This window comes from Maylandia zebra, linkage group LG3 (assembly GCF_041146795.1).
Source record: "Maylandia zebra isolate NMK-2024a linkage group LG3, Mzebra_GT3a, whole genome shotgun sequence".
Lineage (NCBI taxonomy): Eukaryota > Metazoa > Chordata > Actinopteri > Cichliformes > Cichlidae > Maylandia > Maylandia zebra.
Window position 1 is genome coordinate 62257572 of NC_135169.1, and position 23633 is coordinate 62281204.

The following is a 23633-nucleotide window of genomic DNA, read 5'->3' on the forward strand; positions in this document are numbered from 1 at the left end:
AGTTAAAAGATTAAAACTAATAAAACAAGTTTTAAAAAGAGAGGCTTTTCCATTTGATTACATTTTGTATGATGGATTATGTAGAAAAAGTAAAATTGGGCTGAAAGATCTATCGCTTTATCACCTCTTCAGGTTATAAATCGTGTTTTTAAAAATTAACTAAGTAACTAAGTAATTAATTACTTTTGAAAATAAGTAATCAGTAAAGTAACAGGATTACTTTTTGGGGGAAGTAATCAGTAATTAGTTACTGATTACCTTTTTCAAGTAAATTGACAAACACTGATGGCCAGTCCAGCTATGGTCGTGCCATCAGTTAACCCTTCAAGTGCCAGCTGTGACACGCGTGCCCAGGGTTGCCGACCCCTGCTCTAAAGCATCTGATTTGGATTCCTGAGATCAAATATATTTTCCTTTGGCTTTGTTTTCTTCCCATTTGTGGCTTTAATGTAGTGTTACATCCTGTTTGTTTGCTTCCATCTGTATACATGTCCAGATTCACTGTTATGTTTCTATTCTTACATTGCTGTGTGATCACTGTTCCCTCTGCTAACTGATGTGACCTTTTGTATCTTACACTGATACTTGTCATATTTGTATCTGCGCCTAAAAGATAAAAAGTTTTCCATGCTAAAACACAGCTCCGCCTCCTGCAGTTCTCCCTCTGAACCACTAGATGTCTCTGTTATCTAAATGAAGAAGTGCAGCACAGCAACCACAGCAGCGCTCAGATCACACGTGTCCTGTTATTATGTATAAAAGCATGAAACAGGTGAGACAGGTGGGATCAATATTAATGTTGTGGAAATATATGAAAAAGCAACAGAAGAGTGAAAACATTTCGTGCTTCTAGAAAGATCTTTCAGCTCACAGCTGCTCACAGACTGTATTTACAAGTGACAAACTGCAACTCTACAGTACATCTACAGTATATATCAAATATATTCTCTATTCAAATCTATTGAGTGATGTTTGAAAGTCTTTCCAGGTGAGTTTGATCCAGGAGGGTCTGAAGCCAGAGTCAGACAGAGACTGTGCAGAGACTGTAGAAGGACAGAGCAGCAGCAGAGCAGTCCAGATACACTGATGATCCTCTGTCAGATCCAGAGGGACACACAGGGATGATGCTGGACTCTACATTGTGTCTGACAGTGGAGCTGTTCTCAGAGCAGTTCACTCTGCAGCACTGACAGTCATCTGCACTTCTTCTCATTCCTCTGTCAGTCACTGCTGGATGAAGCTCTCCTCTCCACCTCCCAGTAACATGGCCCAGTCAGAGCGTCTCTACACACAAGCTGCTGCTGCTTCAACCTCTCTGGATCATCAGGACACAGCTCCTCCTCTCTCAGCACACACACCGTCCTGTTTACAAAAACCTCCACCTGCAGAGAGAAGAAGGAAGAGCGGAGGAGATAAACGAGTGTTTCCAGAGACTCTTCATCAGCTGTCAGTCAGTGATGCAGCACATCCAGTATAAAGAGCAGCAGGGACTTCAGTGCTGGGACTGTACTAGGACTCATTGTTGCTTCACTTTTTCTAATCTTTGGATTTTTATTGAAGTTGATGAAAATGTTTTTCCCTCCTAGTTTGAGTTTGGACTTTCATTCATTAGAAGAACCTTGGTGTGTCCACTCTGAGCTCTGTAGGAACCCCAACAACAAGCCCAACAATCCAGATGGACGGTTCCAGCTGTTAACTGGAGGAATTCCATCCAAACATCTGCTCTCACTAAATTCTTCCTCACCTACAGACTGTGTTCTTCACTGCTTTAAACTAGGAAATGAATGCAGTCATTGGTCTGCGTGCTGCTTTGTTCAGAGAGCTGATTGGCTATTGACACTGTTTGATCAGAGCATGTCAGCTGTTACTATGGTGACCATAAAGGTCAGAAACAGGAAGTGTTTGTGTCCAATCCTGAAGCCTGTCACCATTCTCCTCTCACAGCTTCACTGAGAAGCTGCACCTTTACAGGAAACACTGGATCTTTGTTTCATACTGACTGTGTTTAGTACAATACTGCTGACAGCACCACCCACTCACTCCATCACTCTACTTACTCCAGAGTCTCCAGTCTGTAGTCTGGACTCTGCTGAAGATCAGACAGCTGCTTCACATCTGGATCCTTCAGGTAGTTTCCAGACAGTTCAAGCTCTCTCAGATGGGAGGGGTTGGACTTCAGTGCTGCTGCCAGATAATCACAGCTGATCTCTAACAAATCACAGCCCCTCAATCTGTATAAAGAATGAAAGATGTAAGTTTACACCTCTGATCAAGTCTCACAGTGTCAGCTTTGTTTTTATACATATGGATATGTGCTGATAAATGATCAGAATTATAATATTTCCCACTGTCTGCTGTGTGCCGTGACCTTTGACCTGCTAAAGACAGTCAGCTGTGGATTATTCATTGTTGTGTCTGATACTTAGAACTGTGAGGAAGAACACTACACAGTTAATCAGGGTCCCCTTGTCATGGTCCTGGGCCATGTTGGCCCAGTGTTCTTAGTTTCCTTGTATGTTTGTATTTTGTTCCTTGCTTAGGCCATGTTTTCTGAGTTGCCCTGTTGTGTTGTTCCCTAAGTGTTTTCCCTTCATGGCTTTTACCCCCTGTGTGCCCCTCTGTGTATCTGTGAGCCCTCGTCTCGCCTTATGTTTTATTCCATGCTTCCCCTGCCCATTATGTCTAAGTTCTCCCCGTGCTCTCTCTTCCCCCTGTGTGCCCTCTATGTATTTATGAGCCCTCGTCTCCCTTTGTGGTTGTTTCATGTTTCCCCAGCCCGTTATGTCTGTGTTTTCCCCGTGCTCTCTCTCCTCCTGTCTGAACCTCTGTGCACTTCCTGTTTACTTTGTGACTCTCACGCCCGTACATGTCATGTTCAGTTCACCCCGCCCTGTCTCGTTATGATTATCAGTGTCACCTGTGTTCCCCGTGTGTTCCCACTTTCCTCGTTAACCCTCTGTGTATTTCTGTCTGCGTCTCCCTCTGTTCAGCGTGACGTCGTCCCTCATGCTGTGTGTGATTCCCCCGTGTTTCCTGGTGAGCTTTATGTTAGTTTTTCCCAGTTTAGTTTTGTATCTCCTATTATCTTTTGTCAGCAATAAAGCTGCCTTTTGAGTTCATCCCCGTGTGTGTGAGTTTTGCATTTTGGGTCCTCCTCCTGCCTGCCACACAGCCGAGCCTTGACACCCCTCTCTCTGAATCAGGAAAGGTGGGCAGGCCGCGTGTGGGCCGCGGGCCATACGTTGAGTATCACTGTTTGAAATGTGAACATTGTTCTGCTGCAGTCAATGGACTAAACCAGAGAAGAAGAAAACAGACGTTACCATGAAGATCCTCAGTGTGGATCAGTATAATATCAGCCTGATGTCTGCAGTTTAGTGTCAGCACAACTTTCACATCATATTCATCTCAGCACAACTAAAACATGCTGACTGACCCCAGAGTTTCAAGTCCACATCCTGGACTCTCCAGGAAACCACACAGATGCTTCACTCCTGAATCCTGCAGCTTGTTGTTGTAGCTCAGGTCCAGCTCTCTCAGATGGGAGGGGTTGGACTTCGGTGCTGCTGCCAGATAATCACAGCTGATCTCTGACAAACCACAGTTCTCCAATCTGTATAAAGAATGAAAGATATAAGTTTATTAGACAAAGTGTGAGCTTGAAATCATTCAGTGTTTCACCATCTGTTCAGAACTGAAGAAGGTTCAGAATGTAGAAGTTTAACAAATGGAAACCTCAAACAGGAAACTGTGCAGAGTTTCAGACTATATGTCCTGATGCAGCCAGTTGGATTTTGGAGATCTGAATCTCTGTTCTGTGACTAAGTCCTTGAATCATTTCTTCCAATTGGTCCAACAAGACAGACTAAGTATTGGACATGTGTTGTGGCTCCATTAGGGGAGCTTCTAAATGTGATGTGATGGCCCCTCTGGGTCTGTCAGGTCACAGGACTGAAGAGAGCTCAAACTGGGCACACAGTTGTTCCAGTCTGGACCAAAGACTCTATACTGGGACTGAGGAACTGCTTTGACTGCACCCACTGGGACTTTTTAAAGGCTCATGTTCTCACTTAGATCATCAATTTCTACTTACATTTCTTTCTGGGAAAAATGGGGAGTACTTTGAAAACAGGAAGTATTTTCCCCAATAAGCAGCCCTGGATTAGTAAATCACTCCAACATGTTCTCAGGCAGAAGAAGCTGTCTTGTTATGAGGGAGAGAAGAAAAAGATTGAGGCACAGAAACTTGTTGAAAGAGAGATAAAGCAGCTAAAATCAGGTGTAAAGGTAAAGCAAAGGATGAGCTGAATAAAGGACACTCAAGGCTGGCTTGGAAAGGAATGAAGTCCATGGTGGGGATGCAGAACAAGGAGCAAAGATGAATGTGATGCTGAATCAGCAGAACACTTGGGGTCCGTTCTTCGTACCTCGCTTACTACATCCAAGATCAAATGACACATTAAAGATCAAATCATCGCGCCAACTTTGAGGTCGCTATTCTGGTTCTCCGAACACACCTGTTGTTGATGATTAGTACAGCTGGATGAAGTAATGCGAGATCACTGGGTGGCTTAAAAGGGGCTACGCATCGATAGTAGAAACATTGATCGGCAACCCTTTGATTGGTCTGCGAAAATGTCGAAGGAGCGCGCTCAGTTTTTTTCGGCAGCAGAGCAAGAACTCTTGATTGAGGGATTTCAGGAGTTTCAGAGTTTAATTAAAACACAAGGGAACACTGCAAAGCTGCAAAAGCAAGGAGAGAGGGCTGGCAGAAAGTTGCTGACAAATTAAACTCGTAAGTAATTTAATAATAACAATAATAATAATGGATTGGATTTATATAGCGCTTTTCAAGGCACCCAAAGCGCTTTACAATGCCACTATTCATTCACTCTCACATTCACACACTGGTGGAGGCAAGCTACGGTTGTAGCCACAGCTGCCCTGGGGCAGACTGACAGAAGCGAGGCTGCCATATCGCGCCATCGGCCCCTCTGGCCAACACCAGTAGGCGGTAGGGTAAATTTATTATATTATATTACATTATATCCTCTTTCACATTAGAGCCACAACAGGACCCACTAGAACAAGGGAACAAGTAAAAGTGAAATATAAGAATATTCTACAAAATGGTAATATTTATCACTTATATTGCTTTTAGTCTCTTGAAAAGAGACCCTGAAATAATCTGTTTGTTTGTTTATAACAGCAACCAAGAAAAGGGCAGAGCAAAAAAAAAATACAGGTGGTGGTCCTGCACCCCCTCGTCAACAAGTTGGTTAAGTAAATAATATCCTCACGGGAAAATCGAGATCTCTCTATGAGCACACTGTCGCGCTGAGCCAAAGGATCCTGTCTATTGTTAAGGTTCACAATTGAGGAGGGAGAGTACAAACCACCCATGGTCCAGAGGATCTTGGTCAAACAATGATTTTAATGAACACACGTGTGGGAAGACACTCTGTACGCAGACAGCCAGTAGTCCTCGACTTAATCAAAGCATAAACAGATATTTTATAGCATCAGGGTTTGATTTACTGACGCCCCTTCATGCGTCACAGATACATTTTATACATAGATCAGATCAACACCACCATGGCTTTTAAGACAGAACATCATCTTCTATTTTCATGGCTAGCCCTTCCTGTCTACCTTTCAGTTCTTGTCTTGTTCCTCTTTCTTGCCGAGACAACAAGGAACGGTTCCTCTTTTACCGAGACACTTTTGCAGTTACAGCCAGACATGAGTAACCTCTTCTCTAAATAAATCTAACTAATGTGTGTGTGTGTGTGTGTTGACCTCACATGCTCTCTGTGTCACCTGTTGCACTTCTGACCTTTCACCAGAACGGAGGCTCACTGAGACTATGTGTATGTCTTCTACTAAATAAATGTTTTAATCAAGAACCTCTACTAAACATAATAACTGTGTGCATAAGCATCTTAAGGCCTTCTTAAAGCTATCTGTTACTTTGTTAAAGCAATGATCATTTTAAATAACCTAGTGATTCAAATGGCCTCGTCTGGCCTCCTCCTCAGAATAACTTAGACTTTGCTTTCACTTCTGCAAACTTTCTGCAACTTCCTGTCAGCCTGCAACTTAGTCTTTCTGAGAGAGACACTGTTTAAACCTCTAAATGCAATATAAACTACAGATTATATTCTTAATGCAATGGTACTGATGACAATTATTTAACAATAGCGGTAAAATAATTTCCCTGCTCCACACTCCCTCTCTCGACCTCTGGAACACCAGAGGTCGCAATACATTGTGTCCTCGCTCAGACCCTCTCTGGTGGTTCAGCAGGCCTCGAGATCTCCAGGATCCTCGCCCCTCCTGTGGTCGCTGAGATCTTCTACAAAGGAAACAAAACACCTTTTCCTGCACCTCCCTAACTTATCCTATCTGGGACTCTTTAATCAAAAGCCTGATCCTAATTATCTTCTTAACTTATTGACTTATATTTATATATATTCTTCAACGTCCTATGTGTTAACCTCATTTTAACCTCACATTTCCTATGTTATAACCCGTTTTTGGTATAGCCTTTTTATTTCATTTGCTCCCTTTAATGTAACAATACCTTCTAATTCTAGTTTATCAGACTTAACCAAAATATATGCTTTCCTTCCTCTTTGGTCCTTCTTTAAGTTCAATTAAAAGCTAAATGAATTTTAGGCCTTATGCCTGGAATCAATACTGTCATGTGTGTTTCTGGACTCTGTGTCTGTAAGCGTGTGCAATCCTTCATGAACTCATATTATCCTCACAGTAGATTGGCTAATCATAGCGCTAGCCAAAGGCTCATGACCCTCAAGAGACAAATTGAGCCACAACTCCTTTAAAGGCACAAAATGCAATATGTATAAAAATCATTTCTACGTATAAGCTCTCCCCTTTATCCTAAAGATAAATCTATGTAATATCTGTATGTGTAACTTCTGTACTTCTAGAAATCAAAAAAGAAATCAAAGCTGTTCTACTCCTTCAACCCTCACTAATTTTCCCTCTAAGATTTATTCACAGCTTTGAACCCTGGTATTGTATCTTCTAGACAGGATTCAGTTCTGTCATGGTCCTGGGCCATGTTGGCCCAGTATTCTTGGTTCCTTGTATTTTCGCTCCTTATTTAGGCCAGGTTTTCTGAGGTGTCCTGTTGTGGTGTTCCCTAAGTGTTTTTTCCCTTTGTGACTCTTACCCCCTTGTGCCCCTCTGTGTATTTATGAGCTCTCGTCTCTCTTTGTGTTTATTCCATGTTTCCCCCAACCTGTTATGTCTGTGTTCTCCCCGTGCTCTCTCTCCTCCTGTCTGAACCTCTGTGTACTTCCTGTTTTACTTTGACAGTCTCTCGTCAGTATGCGTAATGTTGTGTTCACTCCTGCCCTGTCTCGTTATGTTTATCAGTGTCACCTGTGTTCCCCACCTGTGTGTAATCTCCCTGTGTTCTCTGGGTGTATTTAAGTTGTGTCTTCTGTTATGGTAGTTGCTGGTTCGTCTGTGTTGTTTCCCCTCGGTCTCCCTGCGTCTCTTGTGTATTTCCCCGGACCTCCCTGCATCCTCGTTTCTGGTTTGTGTTATTAGCTTACCCAGTTTAGGTTTCCGGTTTCTTGTTTTTCCACCAGTGCTGTTTTGTGCCCACCGTTGTAAATAAATATTCACCTGCACCAGAGCTGCCGCCTTTTGGGTCCTTTTCTACAACTCCACACGGCTTGCCCCGCAAACCGTGACAAGTTCACTTTAATCCTTTAACCTTAACTTAAAAATAACAGTTTCAGTTTTACCATATCCAACTGATCAAAAACCCAAAAGGTCCTGAAATGATCCTAAATTATTAAACAATTAAATTAATAAACCCTAAACCCCCCTTTATCTTGATACATTTCATGTGTCAAGATACTATACAAAACTTAAAAATGCTCAGTTTTCCCCCACTCATGTTCCAATCTATGTCATAAAAATAAACTTAAAACAGAACAGTTATCAGTCATTTGTTTCTACAATTAATGGTAACTGAGTTACATCAAAAAATATTTCCCCTTTAGCATTTGGCATTCTCCCAACAATATACTATAATCCCATAATCTAACCCCAGTCAACAAAACAAAACAGAAATTTTCTCTGGTAAAAGCAAATTGTTTGTCCACATTTATTCATCCTCACATTCACTCAAACATTCACTCCATATTTTTGCTAATAGTGGAGCTTCCCGCGTCAGATTCTCCACCCTCAGCAAAATGAGCTCAGTCATTTTTTTATTTTCCATAGGAAAATATTTCTTTATGCTTTTGGACTGGATTGACTCGCATAAAATCCTTTTTACAGGGACTTACGACCTGAATTGTCCCCAGGTAGCTTTTTCCTCAGCCAATTGTAATCTGGAAAGCCGCCTTATATTTGCTCTTCCCGAGAATTTTCAGCGCCGTTATTCACTGTTGCAGGCCTGCTTAAAACAGAAATGGAAAAATAGAGCTGATTGTTAGCTCATAAAAACAAAACAAAATCACCTGAGAGGTTTTCTTTAAGTGCACTGTTACAAAATAATGGGCCCAATTTTAGACATGTCCATGTTTCCTAAAACTCCCTCTATTAAAAACAAAAACAACAACCCAAACCTAACTGACAGAATCAACCCATCACCACAACAACCTCAACAACCTTAACCACACAAGTCTTGCCACCACATAATTTCGCCTCCTCAATACACCGAAAGTCTCATTAAAACCACACAATTTGCACACAAAAATCACCCCCTTATGCACTTAAATTCAGCATAAGACCCCTTACGACATCATATAATCGCTAAACTATAAATTCCCTACCCCAATCTGCACTTCTCGTCTGCCATGCTTCCTCTTCTGAAAGTCACTTCCTCAGTCACACACATACAGGAAGCTCCTACGTCACCACTCACTCCAGCTAATGTGCATACTGAGTCATCTCTCAAAAAGCTGTAACAACAGAAACATATGTTTAAACATTCCCAACTCATTAAATCATTTTATTTCTTTCTACAGTGATCACTGGTTTTGATCACTCAGTACGAGAGAGCACTCCTAAGTCACTCTTTTAAAACTACTTTAATCACTTTTTGTTTACATAACTCACTCCCTTTGTCATATGGCTTCTTCTATTCCTCAATTACAAACTCAAATGTATTTTATTAAACATTCACACCATTGTATCATTCATACAAAATAGCAAGCTATTCTTCATTGCATATGTTTGTGTTCTTAGCCAGGTTTAATCAGTGTCTATGCATTAAACTCCATGAGCTTGTCTTGTCTTTATAAGGTTAATGCATTTTCTGTTTGTGTATGTGAACTTGCATATGTTGCTTTTGCAGTGTGTCAGACTCCTGCACAATTCTCCACTTAAGCCGTCAGTTTCTTTCCCAAATCTGCTAACCCAAATTCTAAGTTCCCACCTTATTAACACCATTCCTGCTCCTTAGCCAGACGTTAGGGCCCACTTGTCATGTTTATGGAGACATGGCGCTGTAAACAATTCAACCAGAAACTTGCCTTGGCATGTCCAGTCAAGTTAACCTACAGGTTTCTTCCGACCGCTGCATGGGGAGAATTGATCCAGGTCTGTTTAGCCCCTAAAGAAACACAACTGAGACATTTTCATTATTATCATAAGTACTTAAACTACCCGTTTCCCTTTCTCTGGTCAGAAATCCCAACTTATGTCATGTATATACGTGTAAGCAGGTCTTCATTGCTTTTCCTATGTATTTTGTTAATGTTCAGTAAGTGTAAGCTGCTTTCTTCATTGCCTCTATATGTTATAGTCAGGTTTAATTCATGCATCTTTTCCCTGATTTCTTAATTCAAAACTATCTCACTTCTGATTCTTTCCAGAAATAATTTCACATGTAACACTTTGTCTATGTGTGTTTTCTATTCTTGTTTACCTCTTTGTTTGTGACGGTGGACATCTCTAAACCATCATGAGTTCAGGCTTTCATTTCAATCCAATTACACCCTGTATTCTCACAGTCGAACTCGTCCGGCTTCACCTCTCACTGGTCACTGTCCTCTTCTCTCAGTGTCCTTTTGTTGTCTTGAATTCCAGCAAACACAGTCTGTTTCTTCTCTGTTTCTCTTCAGTATTTTCCTTTTGGATCAAGTCCCAGCCTGGCAAAATACCACATTCAGTGCCTTTAAACAGTCATGTCACACTGTTCTTACCAGCCTGCTGTCCACCGTGCATGTTTCATCACGTGGTTTCTTCTTTTCTGTTGATCCTTTCACTCGTCCCTTTCAAGATTACTCCAAGCAAGACAAATCTGACAATCAGTGTCCAGTGCTTTCCACAGCTCATTATCCCACTGTTCAACTGCCCAGCCTGTAATTTACAGTACATGTTTCCACCTCGTGGTTCCTTACATGCTGCTGCTGATATCGCCAGTCGACAGTGTCAAAGGTTCATTAGCACTGACTTTTGCCTGCTATTAATTCTTCTCAAATCCGCGATGTTCTGTTGGTCTTCATCAGGAGATTAACTGTCCTTTGAGCTTCTTCTCAGGATAGGGACAAGTGTGAGGTCAAGCTGTAAACTTTTAAGCCAAAATCTGGCCTGTTTTCTCCCAATTATGCTACTCTAGTGGTTTTGGCGCCGTACTCAAAATTCCAGGTTGAGAGAAGTCCACCTTTATTTATCTGTAATCTGTGTTGACACACTAAAACATACAATTAATATCCTTTTCATTTCTTTTCTCAAAACCTCCATACTTAATCTGCCTAGAGTTTAGCTCATCTGTTTCTCTCTCTGGGTGCTCACTCGTCACCTTATATGGGCATGCAAACTTCCTGTCACCCACACCATTTCCTGTTACACACACACAGCACGCAGCTGCTCTGCTGTTTCTCCAGGCTAATCAAACTTATTTTGTATTTACAATCTACAAACCCTCTGTAATTCTACTAACTTTTGATCTAAAATGTAGCCTCATTCACACAATGATTTCATGATCCTCTCACACACACACCTTTTAAATAAACTAAACTCTTATAACATCACTCATGCATCTCTTAAATTAAAAACACTTTCAAACTTTAAAACATCCTACTTTACATCACCAAAGAAATACCTCTCACACCTTTATTCATCATTCAAAACCTTCTAGTCACCGCATTCACACACTTAAAGTGTGACCAGAGTTGAGGAATATAACTCAAAACACACTGTCCTAAGAGTATTTTAGACATGCTTGTCATAATCAAAAAGAGCAAGTAAAAAACAAACAAACAAAAAATTGAAACCTCCATTAATTCTCACCGCACACACAAGAAATTAAAAATAAAACACACCAGCAACTATTGCTGGAGAGAAGTTACTACTGAAAGTAATATGTTAATCTTAAGTATACACAGTGCACTCAATATATTTATATATCTACATCCAAACTCAGTCAATTACTATACATCCACTACGGCAACTCAAAACTTTATTTATAGTCCTCTAATAAACATAAATGGCATTTTAAACACACACTCTACAATGTTTGCAGCAGTATTTGTAAAACCAACTGTGGCTTAAACAGTTCACTGCTTACTAATTTGCATTTTCACACTCACACACACACATCTAAAAATAGCAGCAGGCAGTCAGTGCATTACTGACTCGACACACAGAGATCTCTCACACCAAATTTTCTTATTCTATATTACAACGACGTCTTATATTTACAACCACTGTCAGATCTGTCAGCTTTAGCGCCTACACAATTTCGACAAATTTAAAATAACCGCCCAGCGGATAAACTCCCTGAGTTTTTTGCGACCAATTAACCAGTATCAAGACTTTAACTGTTTCTGGCCTCATCTCTAAAATCCCTAACGCAATTTAAAAGCGTCAACCAACCCAAACTTTGCCTGAAGCTCTATTTTTGGCGTTTCCCAGCCAAGGCTTACCCTGAAGTGTTAAGTTAAAGTTACACGCCCGAAGTCCAACTTCTCCTGTCCAAAAAAGCGCAGGTACCGTTCCAAACGGTAAGGAGACTCTAACTCCTAGCTTCATTCCAGGATGCCCTGTACTCCACAGTTAAGCCAAACTGAACTAACCCTGTTCGCCGACAGGTCAATGTCGCGCGTCCACGACAAGGAGGGAGCGTAACCTCCGGGCTCTGCGCTTCCTAGAACCCCCACGGTTCCGTTCTAAGATAATTTATAATATTTTGGAACAACAATCAACACCCGAAACAAGTGTATAACTGAGGCAGGTGCAACCTAGTGGTCAATGGAGACTCCAACTCACAAAATGACCGCTCAGGTCCACTCTTATGACCAAATTTGGACTCTAACCAACAAAATAACCAATTCCCTACCAAACTACTTGAGACTCTAACTCAATTTCTTTGGGACTTCAACCCAGTATTTAAACTTTTCCTGGCAGACTCTAACTGCTTTAGCAGACTTTACTGCTTTCATTTCTTCTTAGCAGAACTCTAACTGCTTCAACTCATGAAATTTTCATCAAAATCAAAACAGACATCCACCAGTAACTTCAGTGAGTAGACTTAAATTTTATCATGTCCAATTTGGCACACTTTGGAAATAATTCAACAGGTAGTGCCTTACCTTTTGGATAAGCCGGCTTATGCCCACTCACTTTGACCACTGGAATTCATGTCTGCCCGTCAGACCACCTCAGAGACCACCAAATTTCTCCATCTAAACCTCCAATCCTCCCTCCTCAACCACCGGACGAAGCCCCCAAATGTTAAGGTTCAAAATTGAGGAGGGAGAGTACAAACCACTCATGGTCCAGAGGATCTTGGTCAAACAATGATTTTAATGAACACATGTGTGGGAAGACACTCTGTACGCAGACAGCCAGTAGTCCTCGACTTAATCAAAGCATAAACAGATATTTTATAGCATCAGGGTTTGATTTACTGACGCCCCTTCATGCGTCACAGATACATTTTATACATAGATCAGATCAACACCACCATGGCTTTTAAGACAGAACATCATCTTCTATTTTCATGGCTAGCCCTTCCTGTCTACCTTTCAATTCTTGTCTTGTTCCTCTTTCTTGCTGAGACAACAAGGAACGGTTCCTCTTTTACCGAGACACTTTTGCAGTTACAGCCAGACATGAGTAACCTCTTCTCTAAATAAATCTAACTAATGTGTGTGTGTGTGTGTGTTGACCTCACATGCTCTCTGTGTCACCTGTTGCACTTCTGACCTTTCACCAGAACGGAGGCTCACTGAGACTATGTGTATGTCTTCTACTAAATAAATGTTTTAATCAAGAACCTCTACTAAACATAATAACTGTGTGCATAAGCATCTTAAGGCCTTCTTAAAGCTATCTGTTACTTTGTTAAAGCAATGATCATTTTAAATAACCTAGTGATTCAAATGGCCTCGTCTGGCCTGCTCCTCAGAATAACTTAGACTTTGCTTTCACTTCTGCAAACTTTCTGCAACTTCCTGTCAGCCTGCAACTTAGTCTTTCTGAGAGAGACACTGTTTAAACCTCTAAATGCAATATAAACTACAGATTATATTCTTAATGCAATGGTACTGATGACAATTATTTAACAATAGCGGTAAAATAATTTCCCTGCTCCACACTATCCAAATCCACCTTCGCTTTTATAGCTGTGGTCTCTCATCTTGATTACATGAAGTAATTTACTATTACTACTCTAAAATATGAATTACATCTGAAATAATCAAATACATGAAATAGAATGATTAATAGTACATTTCCCTTTTTTTAGGAAATGACCTGTATGTATATGTATGAAATCAATAAAAGAATCAAATACTGCATTATCTGTAGTTACATTGATAATATTTATTTATGGAAAAACAGTGGGAAAATATCGCTTTTGCTTTCATATAAATGAAGCGGACATACCTGAGTGGCCGCGATCTAATCCTGTTTACATAAAGTAAGCCTGCTCCCAAGCAGGTTTACGCTTACGGAACTGTTGCTATGACAGCAAGTCCCGGATGAGCTTCGGAGAACCGAATGATCCAAGATCACGTCAACAATCAAATCCAGCTAACTTACTTAGCGAGGTACGAAGAACGGACCCCTGGACTCATTTGATTCCAGCTTTGATCATTGATTTCAATGAAGAGCTTTGTGATTGTAGCAAAGGGCTGGTAGCTCTGAGAGTCCCACTGATGAGGTGTTTTTGTGGAAATCTCTTAGTGGGACCAAAGAGAGAAAAAGCCCTGGTCCTGATGCTGTGGGAGGGAAATGACTGAAGTGTGCTGTGAGGAACTGACTGGGAGATTTTCACACATTTTCCAGTCCTCCTAGGAACAACAGGAAGTTCCCAGCATATGGAAACAAAGGTTAAGTGTCCTATGGCACTCAGTGATGATGGTGCTGTGGCCCCACCACCTCCACCTCTTTGTGAAGGAACTAACTGTAATCTGAAGCTTCAAATGGAACTAAGACTTCCTCCACTAGGTGGCAGTGTCTGATGAGAAAGTGTTAGTGGAGCTGGCCTGGAGTCAGAAACAGGAAGATGCAGGATTTGGGCTGAAATGGGGAAAAGTGGTTCGCACTAGTGCCTTAAAGCAAGAAGGTTGTAGGTTGAAGCTTGTTGGCCTCTCTGTGGAGGTTGGATGTTCTCCCACAGTCCAATGAAATGCTGCTTAGGTTCATTAGTGCTTCTAAATTGGCTGTAGGTGTGGATGTGAGAGAGTGCTTTTCTGTCTCTCTCATTTGGCCCTGTGATGGACTGCACACCTGTGCAGGTGGACCACGCCTCTTCCCCTCTGACAGCTAGGGCACAGGCTCCAGCCCTGTGAGCCTAAGCTGAATAAACAGTTAGCAAAAATGATGGCCTGAAATTCCCCAGTTAGCAGGTTAGTAGATAGCTATGACATGCTAATCCCATCCAGCAGCTGTATTCTACCTGTAAGCTGATCTCTGCTGAGCCAAAGCACTTTTTCATATACAAATTACAACCTTTAATAGAAACCTATTGGTCAGCATCTTATTAGCCTGCTGTTAGCTTCATTCCACAGAAACCTGAGAGAAACTAACAGAGTTGATAAAGAATAAAGAGAAATGTGCTGATTTAAAGCCTTTGAAGTGCTTCAGATGATCTCTGTCCACTTCTGTCCACTCATTCATTCATGTAAGCTTTCTAAGGCAGCTTTGATCTTCACAGTCTGCTTCATGAAACTCATTCTAACCCTGAATGTCAGAGTGTTCCTCCTTCTCTTTCCCATCATTCATGCTGGCAGTGGAGGAGATTTGGATGTTGGACTGTGTTTTGGATGATGTGTGTATGTTTGTGTTAGACTGCTGTCTGTAAAGCAAAAGCACATTTTGCTTTGGATTTCATTGTCAGAAAGACTTAAAGGTGGAATGAAGAGTTTGAGAGTTTCAAAGTGAATTATCCAGTGGAGGATTTTTCTTCTTCTTTGAAGGTTTGAAATGTGAACATTGTTCTGCTGCAGTCAATCGACTAAAGCAGAGAAGAAGAAAACAGACTTCACCATGAAGATCCTCAGTGTGGATCAGTATAATATCAGCCTGATGTCTGCAGTTTAGTGTCAGCACAACTTTCACATCATATTCATCTCAGCACAACTAAAACATGCTGACTGACCTCAGAGTTTCAAGTCCACATCCTGGACTCTCCAGAAAACCACACAGATGCTTCACTCCTGAATCCTGCAGCTTGTTGTTGTTACTCAGGTCCAGCACTCTCAGATGGGAGGGGTTGGACTTCAGCGCTGCTGCCAGATAATCACAGCTGATCTCTGACAAACCACAGAGACTCAATCTGTATAAAGAATGAAAGATGTAAGTTTATTAGACAAAGTGTGAGCTTGAAATCATTCAGTGTTTCATCATCTGTTCAGAGCTGAAGAAGGTTCATAATGTAGATGTTTAGAAAATGGAAACTCCAAACAGCTGAAGCCAACAGGAAGCAGCTTCAAACAAACACAACAAGAGAAAAAACTCTGAATGTTTCACATTAAAGTCGTACATTTCTCATAAAAACAGGACAAAGACTTGAAAAAGTCGTGTTTTTCCTTCCAGGAACCACAAGGCTTCACTTTTAAAGGTGAAGTGTGAAAGAAATGGACATATTTGAAGTCCAACACCTTTTTCCAGTCACATTATTAAAGCAGACAAACTACAAGCTCATTTTCATTCCAACAAGTCATCTTCTGACCTGGACTAACAACACTGGTCTCTATGTGCAGCTGGCTGTGAGACCAGTGCTCAGGGAGCGTCTACAAAGTGCAACACTTAAAGAACATCACACACTCATTTGCTTCCAGCACTTTCACACAAACATCTACTGTCATTATTGTCACCAAATTCTGTGGATCTTTTATTGCAAATTCAAATGGGATAAAATGGTCAGACAAAAGAGGGTTATGAGGAAATATGTTGAAATGTTGTCTATTAGCAGCAAGTTATTGAATCATTTTCCTCAGAAACCAAACAAAATGATTGACAAACATGTTTTTACAAACTCAGTGTTGGACTTGGATCAGCAGGATAAGCTGATGTTTAAAGGCATTTGAGTCTCGCTGTATGAGAGTCCAGTTATTACTCAATATTTATGGATGATGTTCTTTCAGTGTTGCACTTTGTAGACGCTCCCTGAGCCTCACAGCCAGCTGCACATGGACCAGCTGACATTACCCAGCATTAGAGGCGGGTGTAAAAATAAATGGATTTTCCTATTTAAATGGTTTTAATTTGAATAACGCGATGTTGATTCATTCAATCCTGAATTGATTTTTAATATAAATGTATTTTGCCTGAATCTCAGGTTAAAGCTCCCAAAAGTATTTCAACAACAAGCAAACAGATAAAACAGTAAATGACAGCAGCTAAACACACAAAGATGGAAACACAGAGCGTGGATCCTTCACTCGACGGCACAGACACGCCGTCGGGGCTGAAAGTGGACAGCTCAAAGATCCCGAAGCTGCAGATTTCATCTGTCTCCAACCAAAACTGACTGAACCAGCAGCAAAAGAAGATCCAAACTACGCTTTACGTTTGATGAACATCGTCATGAATTCTCTCTGACTTTGATGTTTACTTCCTGCACAGCTCTCTCTCTCTCAGTGTACTTCAAGAACAGTTTACCTTCAAAAATCTGTTTTCTGCATTATTCACTGCTTATTACGCACCAGTCTGCTGTTGTGTTCACTGCTGTCGGCCTCCGAAAACAAGGGCCTCATTTCTGCTGTTCAATACTGAAAAAATTTAAACCTTTTAAAATGATGACAGATTACAAACTCTCAGCTGTGTCTGTAATCAAACCTCTGTAACTTTGCTTCACTTCAGCAGCATCAGCTCATGTTCACATGTTGATTCATGGTTTGCTTCAGTTTTTGATGGACTGCAGAATATTTTGAAGGTTATCTGCTATAAAAAGCCAGAACAGGAAAATCTGCCTCATGTGTTTCTGTTTGATCCTCAGTGACTTTGACACAAAGGCCTCTGCTGTGATGATCACACCTCTGATCAAGTCTCACAGTGTCAGCTTTGTTTTTATACATATGGATATGTGCTGATAAATGATCAGAATTATAATATTTCCCACTGTCTGCTGTGTGCCGTGACCTTTGACCTGCTAAAGACAGTCAGCTGTGGATTATTCATTGTTGCGTCTGATACTTAGAACTGTGAGGAAGAACACTACACAGTTAATCAGGGTCCCCTCTCTCTGAATCAGGAAAGGTGGGCAGGCCGCGTGTGGGCCGCAGGCCATACGTTGAGTATCACTGTTTGAAATGTGAACATTGTTCTGCTACAGTCAATGGACTAAACCAGAGAAGAAGAAAACAGACTTTACCATGAAGATCCTCAGTGTGGATCAGTATAACATCAGCCTGATGTCTGCAGTTTAGTGTCAGCACAACTTTCACATCATATTCATCTCAGCACAACTAAAACATGCTGACTGACCTCAGAGTTTCAAGTCCACATCCTGGACTCTCCAGAAAACCACACAGAAGCTTCACTCCTGAATCCTGCAGGTTGTTGTTCAGGCTCAGGTCCAGCACTCTCAGATGGGAGGGGTTGGACTTCAGCGCTGCTGCCAGATAATCACAGCTGATCTCTGACAAACCACAGTTCACCAATCTGTATAAAGAATGAAAGATGTAAGTTTATTAGACAAAGTGTGAGCTTGAAATCATTCAGTGTTTCATCATCTGTTCAGAGCTGAAGAAGGTTCATAATGTAGAAAATGGAAACTCCAAACAGCTGAAGCCAACAGGAAGTAGCTTCAAACAAACACAACAAGAGAAAAAACTCTGAATGTTTCACATTAAAGTCGTACATTTCTCATAAAAACAGGACAAAGACTTGAAAAAGTCGTGTTTTTCCTTCCAGGAACCACAAGGCTTCACTTTTAAAGGTGAAGTGTGAAAGAAATGGACATATTTGAAGTCCAACACCTTTTTCCAGTCACATTATTAAAGCAGACAAACTACAAGCTCATTTTCATTCCAACAAGTCATCTTCTGACCTGGACTAACAACACTGGTCTCTATGTGCAGCTGGCTGTGAGACCAGTGCTCAGGTACCGTCTACAAAGTGCAACACTGAAAGAACATCACACATTCATTTGCTTCCATCATCCAACCTGAAGAGGAAACAGAGACCGCTCCCCTTCAAAGTAAAAGCTGCTCCTTTTCGACACAGTATCAAAGAAAGTCTACAGTATAACATAGAAAAGACAGAACAAAGTTTTGGTTGTTTTTAAATTGTGCAGAAATGAAAGTACACTAAGCTCAATTATGTGACAGACATTTCATCCCATGTCAGTTTGGCCTCATCTTGGGCCGGATTATCCAGCACACACTCTGACCACAGGCCCAGGGGCCACGCACAGCTGGGCTCCATCCAAGAGACAGGAAACCAACCAACACAATAATAAAAAGCACCATGTGATCTTCTTACATCTTCAAGCCAAACATAGTAAAAACATGAGCATATTTGTTTCCTGATAAAATGATGTGACAGGTAGAACAGAGTAAAGTGGTGGTGTTACAGCCTTTCTCCCCTCTACTGCCGAGGCTGTTAGTCTCTCCCAAACTCAGCTACAGGACTTCCAAATGAATGAAAGCAGCAGAAGTGGCTTTACAAATGAAAGAGGAAGAGGAGAAGAAGAGGAGAGGGAGGCCACCCTGACCATCACTCCAGCTGAAAACATCACACTTCCATTAAAGTTGGTGAGAAAATGTTGAGCAGGATGAGCTGCTGGCTAATCTGGAGGCTGTAGCAGCAGCTCACAGTCACACTGGATTTCCACTCATGAAAAAGCTCTGGCTGCTTCATTTCTCAACTCATATCAGAGACTTTAATGCTTCACTGAAGCTGTACTGTGATGCTTCCATATCCCAGTGAGGCCTCCATAATGATTTCAGCTGTTCTGTACACACACTGTGTGCCCTGTATGGCTCAAAGTCTCTGCAGCCTGTTTTTATCTGCTATCATTAGATCTTCATCATCCTCATTCACATCCCTCACACACTCTACAGCCTCATCAGCACTCACTTCATCTTCACTGACTGATGGAGCACAACATAAACCTGTGGAGGCTGAAACACTGTCCTGTCAAACATCTCCCCGTCACCACTCCACTTCTGTCAGCCTTTAAATGAACCCTGCTCAAGTCTGTCACTTCTATTTGGAGCCAAAAGGAAAAACTGTTGTTCAGTCGTTTGGAAAGACAACATTTCTGAAAGCACGCAAACTTCTTCACATTTGTCTTCAGACACATCCTGAACATTTAGGAACTAAAGACAGTTTCAAACATCAATCAAAGACCTGAAATATAGAAAAACAACAACATCCGCAGTCAGTGAACTCACCTCAGAGTCTCCAGTCAACAGTTTGGACTCTCCAGTCCAGCATGCAGAAGCTTCACTGGTGAATCCCGCATCTTGTTCCAACTCATGTCCAGCTGTGTCAGATGGGAGGGGTTGGACTTCAGAGCTAAGGACACAACTTCTAAGTGAGACTCTGAGAGTCGACACTGAGCCAGTCTGTGATGATAGAAAATATAAAATTTGTTATTATAAAAGCAGAAAATCTGCATTGCAAACACAGACTGAATGTATATGAAGACAAAACAGAGTGAGGTCATAATCTGATGAATCTGCTCTTCACATCTGTGCTTCAGCTCCTCTTACTGTGTCTGACATGACACAACGATTGAGTCTCTCTCAGACCTGCAGACTTTTAATGAGAATCTTTGTTTGGCTTTAATCTGCAGATGAAGGAGGAAGATGGTGTCACATTTAGGCTTCCATAATGTCCACAGTCTGTCACTGAGATCTGATCCAGAGTCAGAGTGAAGACACACATTTGGACTGTTTCCTGTTTTGACTCCAGAACATTTTGAATGAGTTCAGCTCAGTGTAGAGTTCCAGCTGGAAAGATGATCTCTGTTTGCTACCTGCTGTCAGGTATGACTGTTCACGTCCACACGCAGGAAAAACCTGCTGACTGTTACCAAACGGAGCAGAAATCTCATCACTGGACAATAATGATGAATGAACTCAGAGCTGCTGATATCAGATCTGATTTCAGGAGAACTAAACACAGAAATGATTGGCTCATTTGAGCTTTCTGAGCCATTATCTGCTGGTGTGTCGCTAGTTGGCAGAAAATGATTTGTATTCCTGTTCAGGGCTTCAGTGTTTATGAGTCCAGATCCAGGTGACAGCAAGTCAAAATGATGTTACCTGTCTGTGTCCAGCAGCAGCCTGTATTCACTTTGAATATTGTTCTAACCTGACATGGATCAGTTTGTCTTTGATTGGTTTGTAAATGTCACTGTTTCCATTGGACCTGAGTGACGGTACAAAGACAGAGAGGGAGAGAAAGGAGAGAGAGGATGGAGACAGCAAAGAGAGAGCAAACACAAACAGGTGATAGTGGACAGGTGACCAAGGTCAGCAACCAATCAGAGAGCTTCTGTTTGACCCACAGTCACTGATGATGACTGCACATTACCAAGCAGTGTGTTACTCTGATATCAAATATGGATCCTGCTCTTATAATAATGATCATCAGATGATATTATTGTGTTATTTTGTAGCTGAATACGATGTTTGTGTGATTATCAGTGAAAGAAGCAGTGAGGAGGATGGAGAGAGAGAGAGGACAGAGGCTGAAGTTAGAAACACTAAAAGGATTTTTCATGGATTTCATGGATGATTTGAGTGATTTCCAGCAGGACACTTAAACATGTCAGTGGACGTCCTAAAGAACATATTCACTGATATGAAACGTGTCATTGAACAGGATTAATATCAGTGGAAACATGGTGGAAAGAGCTGTGACTGCATGGATGTGACACACTTCAAATCTGTTCTCCACTCTTGGATTTGGGATCCATGGAGCTGCTGCTGAGTCTGTACAATAAAGGAATGGTGTGGAAGGTTGCAGCGTACGGACACAAACACTTTGTGGTTACAATCTGATTTTATTTTCAACATTAAACTACTAACCTACACTGATCAATGATGTTAATGATCACATCTGGACTCACCCAGCCTTTCTGCAGTTCCTCACAACTGGAATCAGTCTCTGTCGTCCCCGCTCTGATGTGTTGTACTTCTGCAGGTCCAACTCATCCAGAACCTCCTCTGACATCTGCAGCATGAAGGACAGAGCTGAGCACTGGATCTCAGAGAGAAACAGATCAGACAGTTCCTTCTCTGACTTCAGGAACTTTTGGATCTCCTGAAATAATGTGAGGTGGTTAATCTCCATCAGGCAGTGGAAGATGTTGATACTTCTGTCAGGAGAGATTTCATCACTGTTCATCTCCTTCAGGTTGTTGATGACTCTCTGGATGGTTCCTGGACTGATCTCTGTCTGACCCAGCAGACCTACTAAGAGTCTCTGGTTGGACTCCAGACAGAGGCCATGAAGGAAGCGAACAAACAGGTCCAGGTGGCCATTTTTACTCTGGAGGGATTTATACATTGTTATGGTTCGTTCGATTTAGGGAAGAGAAGAAAGCAAGCCCAGGCCGAAGTAGGTGTCAAAAAATAGTGACCTTTATTACACACTTTGCCCAGTCAGTGTGGGAAAGACAATTTGCAATCCAATCCTTCGTCAACTGGACCATCCCGTCTCCTTATATTGGCATTATGACATCACAGTTGGATCTTTACTGGAAATGATCACAAATGATAACAATCCCCCGCCTATCAAAGAGTTTTCCCTTATATAGACATCAACTGCTACTCTTAAGAGAAAAACAAGTGTGTATTACATTGTGCATTTTGTGAAAGTGTATCTATCAGAGAAACTGTCCTCAGACGACCCTCCTATTACTACTAAGTGTGTAGGTGAACGTGCGTGTGTTACATAAGTGCGTGCATGTGGTTACAGGCCGGCGTACGTGCAGAACTAAACGCAGGCGGGCCTGGGCCCAACAGGACTGGTGGGTCTGAACGGTGTGACTGCACTAAAGTGCAACAACTTAAGCAGATAACAAGAATGATACAAAACCTCAATAAACAGTCAGTGTGCATTAATATTTGCTCAGAGTAACACAGATGTAATTAAAAGATTATTCTGTCAACAGATTCAACAATGGTAAATGATTAATCAATGATAACTGATTATGAGAATACAAAATAAAATATCTCCTGATCACACTCCTCCTCTTTGGCCTTTAGAAAAAAGGCCAACATTTAGAGATATTGTGTCACTCCTCCGTCCAGGCGGCTTCTCGCAACGGCATCATATGTTCCGGACCAGCTGACCCAGCTGAACCAGAAGCTATGGCCCTGCTCACCAGATTACCCAACACCTGCCTCACCAGAGGAATGAGACAACACCCAATCAGCAATAAACCTAGAAAAACTAAAAGAGAAAACATGGCAGACATAAACAATCCCTTATATTGCCCAAAAACAGATGTGAACCAGTCTCCCAGCCTCGAGTTCACGCCTGATTGCTCATGCATGGTTCTAGATAACGCTTTCAAATTCTCCAGCGCCCGCGTGACCGTTCCGTCCGGAGCTGTATTGTTGGGAATAAAGGTGCAACATAAATCCCCAAACATCGCACAGACGCCTCCCTTCTCAGCCAATAACATGTCCAGCGCCATTCGATTTTGGATTCCCATTAACGACGTCGGACCTAATTGTTCTGCAAGACCTTCCACCGCGTCCCTAGTGAGATTAGAGAGCCTCAACACATTATAATGAACATAATTCATGCGATCAACGTTTTTATTTGGAGTCACCCACAAAAACACACTTTCAAACCCGGCCGCTATCTGATCAACTAACTTATACTCATCTGGAACTCCTCTGGGAACTCCTATTGAGTCTATCCAGGTTGGCGAGTCCCGTCTTGGATCATACCTGTGGATACCCCCTGTGGCTCTCCTCCGTCTGGCTGTAGACACATCCGCGCCTTGCTGTGGAACTGTCTCTAGCCTACTGCCTATGAGCATCAAAGGTGCAGCTAGGCGCACCAGAGCACACGTTCCCACACTCCCCAAGGGAACCTGCACCAAAAGGGTATACTCCCCACAATAATAATATAGCCCACCTCTCGCCCAGGTGCCTATAATTGTGCTTGGGTCACTTACATCATTGGTAGTCCTACCTGTGATTGTCCTCTGACACCAGCTT

The 23633-nt window shown here is 41.8% G+C and overlaps 2 protein-coding genes across 2 annotated transcripts in view; both read right to left on the minus strand.

Moving 5' to 3' along the window:
* Positions 1-23633, minus strand: part of LOC112432493 (NACHT, LRR and PYD domains-containing protein 12-like) — a 773783-nt gene that overhangs the window by 405923 nt on the left and 344227 nt on the right. Inside the window, exons 14-15 of the mRNA XM_076882532.1 lie at positions 15599-15775; positions 3437-3613 (exon numbers count right to left, since the gene is read on the minus strand). Coding sequence (XP_076738647.1) covers positions 3437-3613; positions 15599-15775 — 354 coding nt within the window. The remainder of the gene's footprint in view (positions 1-3436; positions 3614-15598; positions 15776-23633) is intronic.
* LOC143416893 (NLR family CARD domain-containing protein 3-like) lies at positions 18039-21985 on the minus strand. The gene is made up of 3 exons (XM_076882572.1): positions 21527-21985; positions 19842-20015; positions 18039-18105 (listed from the first exon to the last, which is right to left on the minus strand). The coding sequence occupies exons 1-2, from the start codon at positions 21964-21966 to the stop codon at positions 19856-19858; spliced, it is 600 nt and encodes a 199-aa protein (XP_076738687.1). The 5' UTR covers positions 21967-21985; the 3' UTR covers positions 18039-18105; positions 19842-19855.

Excerpts from the sequence above, each read along its gene's own strand:
- LOC143416893 (XM_076882572.1), bottom strand. The coding sequence starts at position 21,966 with ATGTATAAATCCCTCCAGAGTAAAAATGGCCACCTGGACCTGTTTGTT. Across the intron at positions 20,016-21,526 it reads AGGAACTGCAGAAAGGCTGG|ACTGGCTCAGTGTCGACTCT; the intron begins GTGAGTCCAGAT and ends CTATCATCACAG.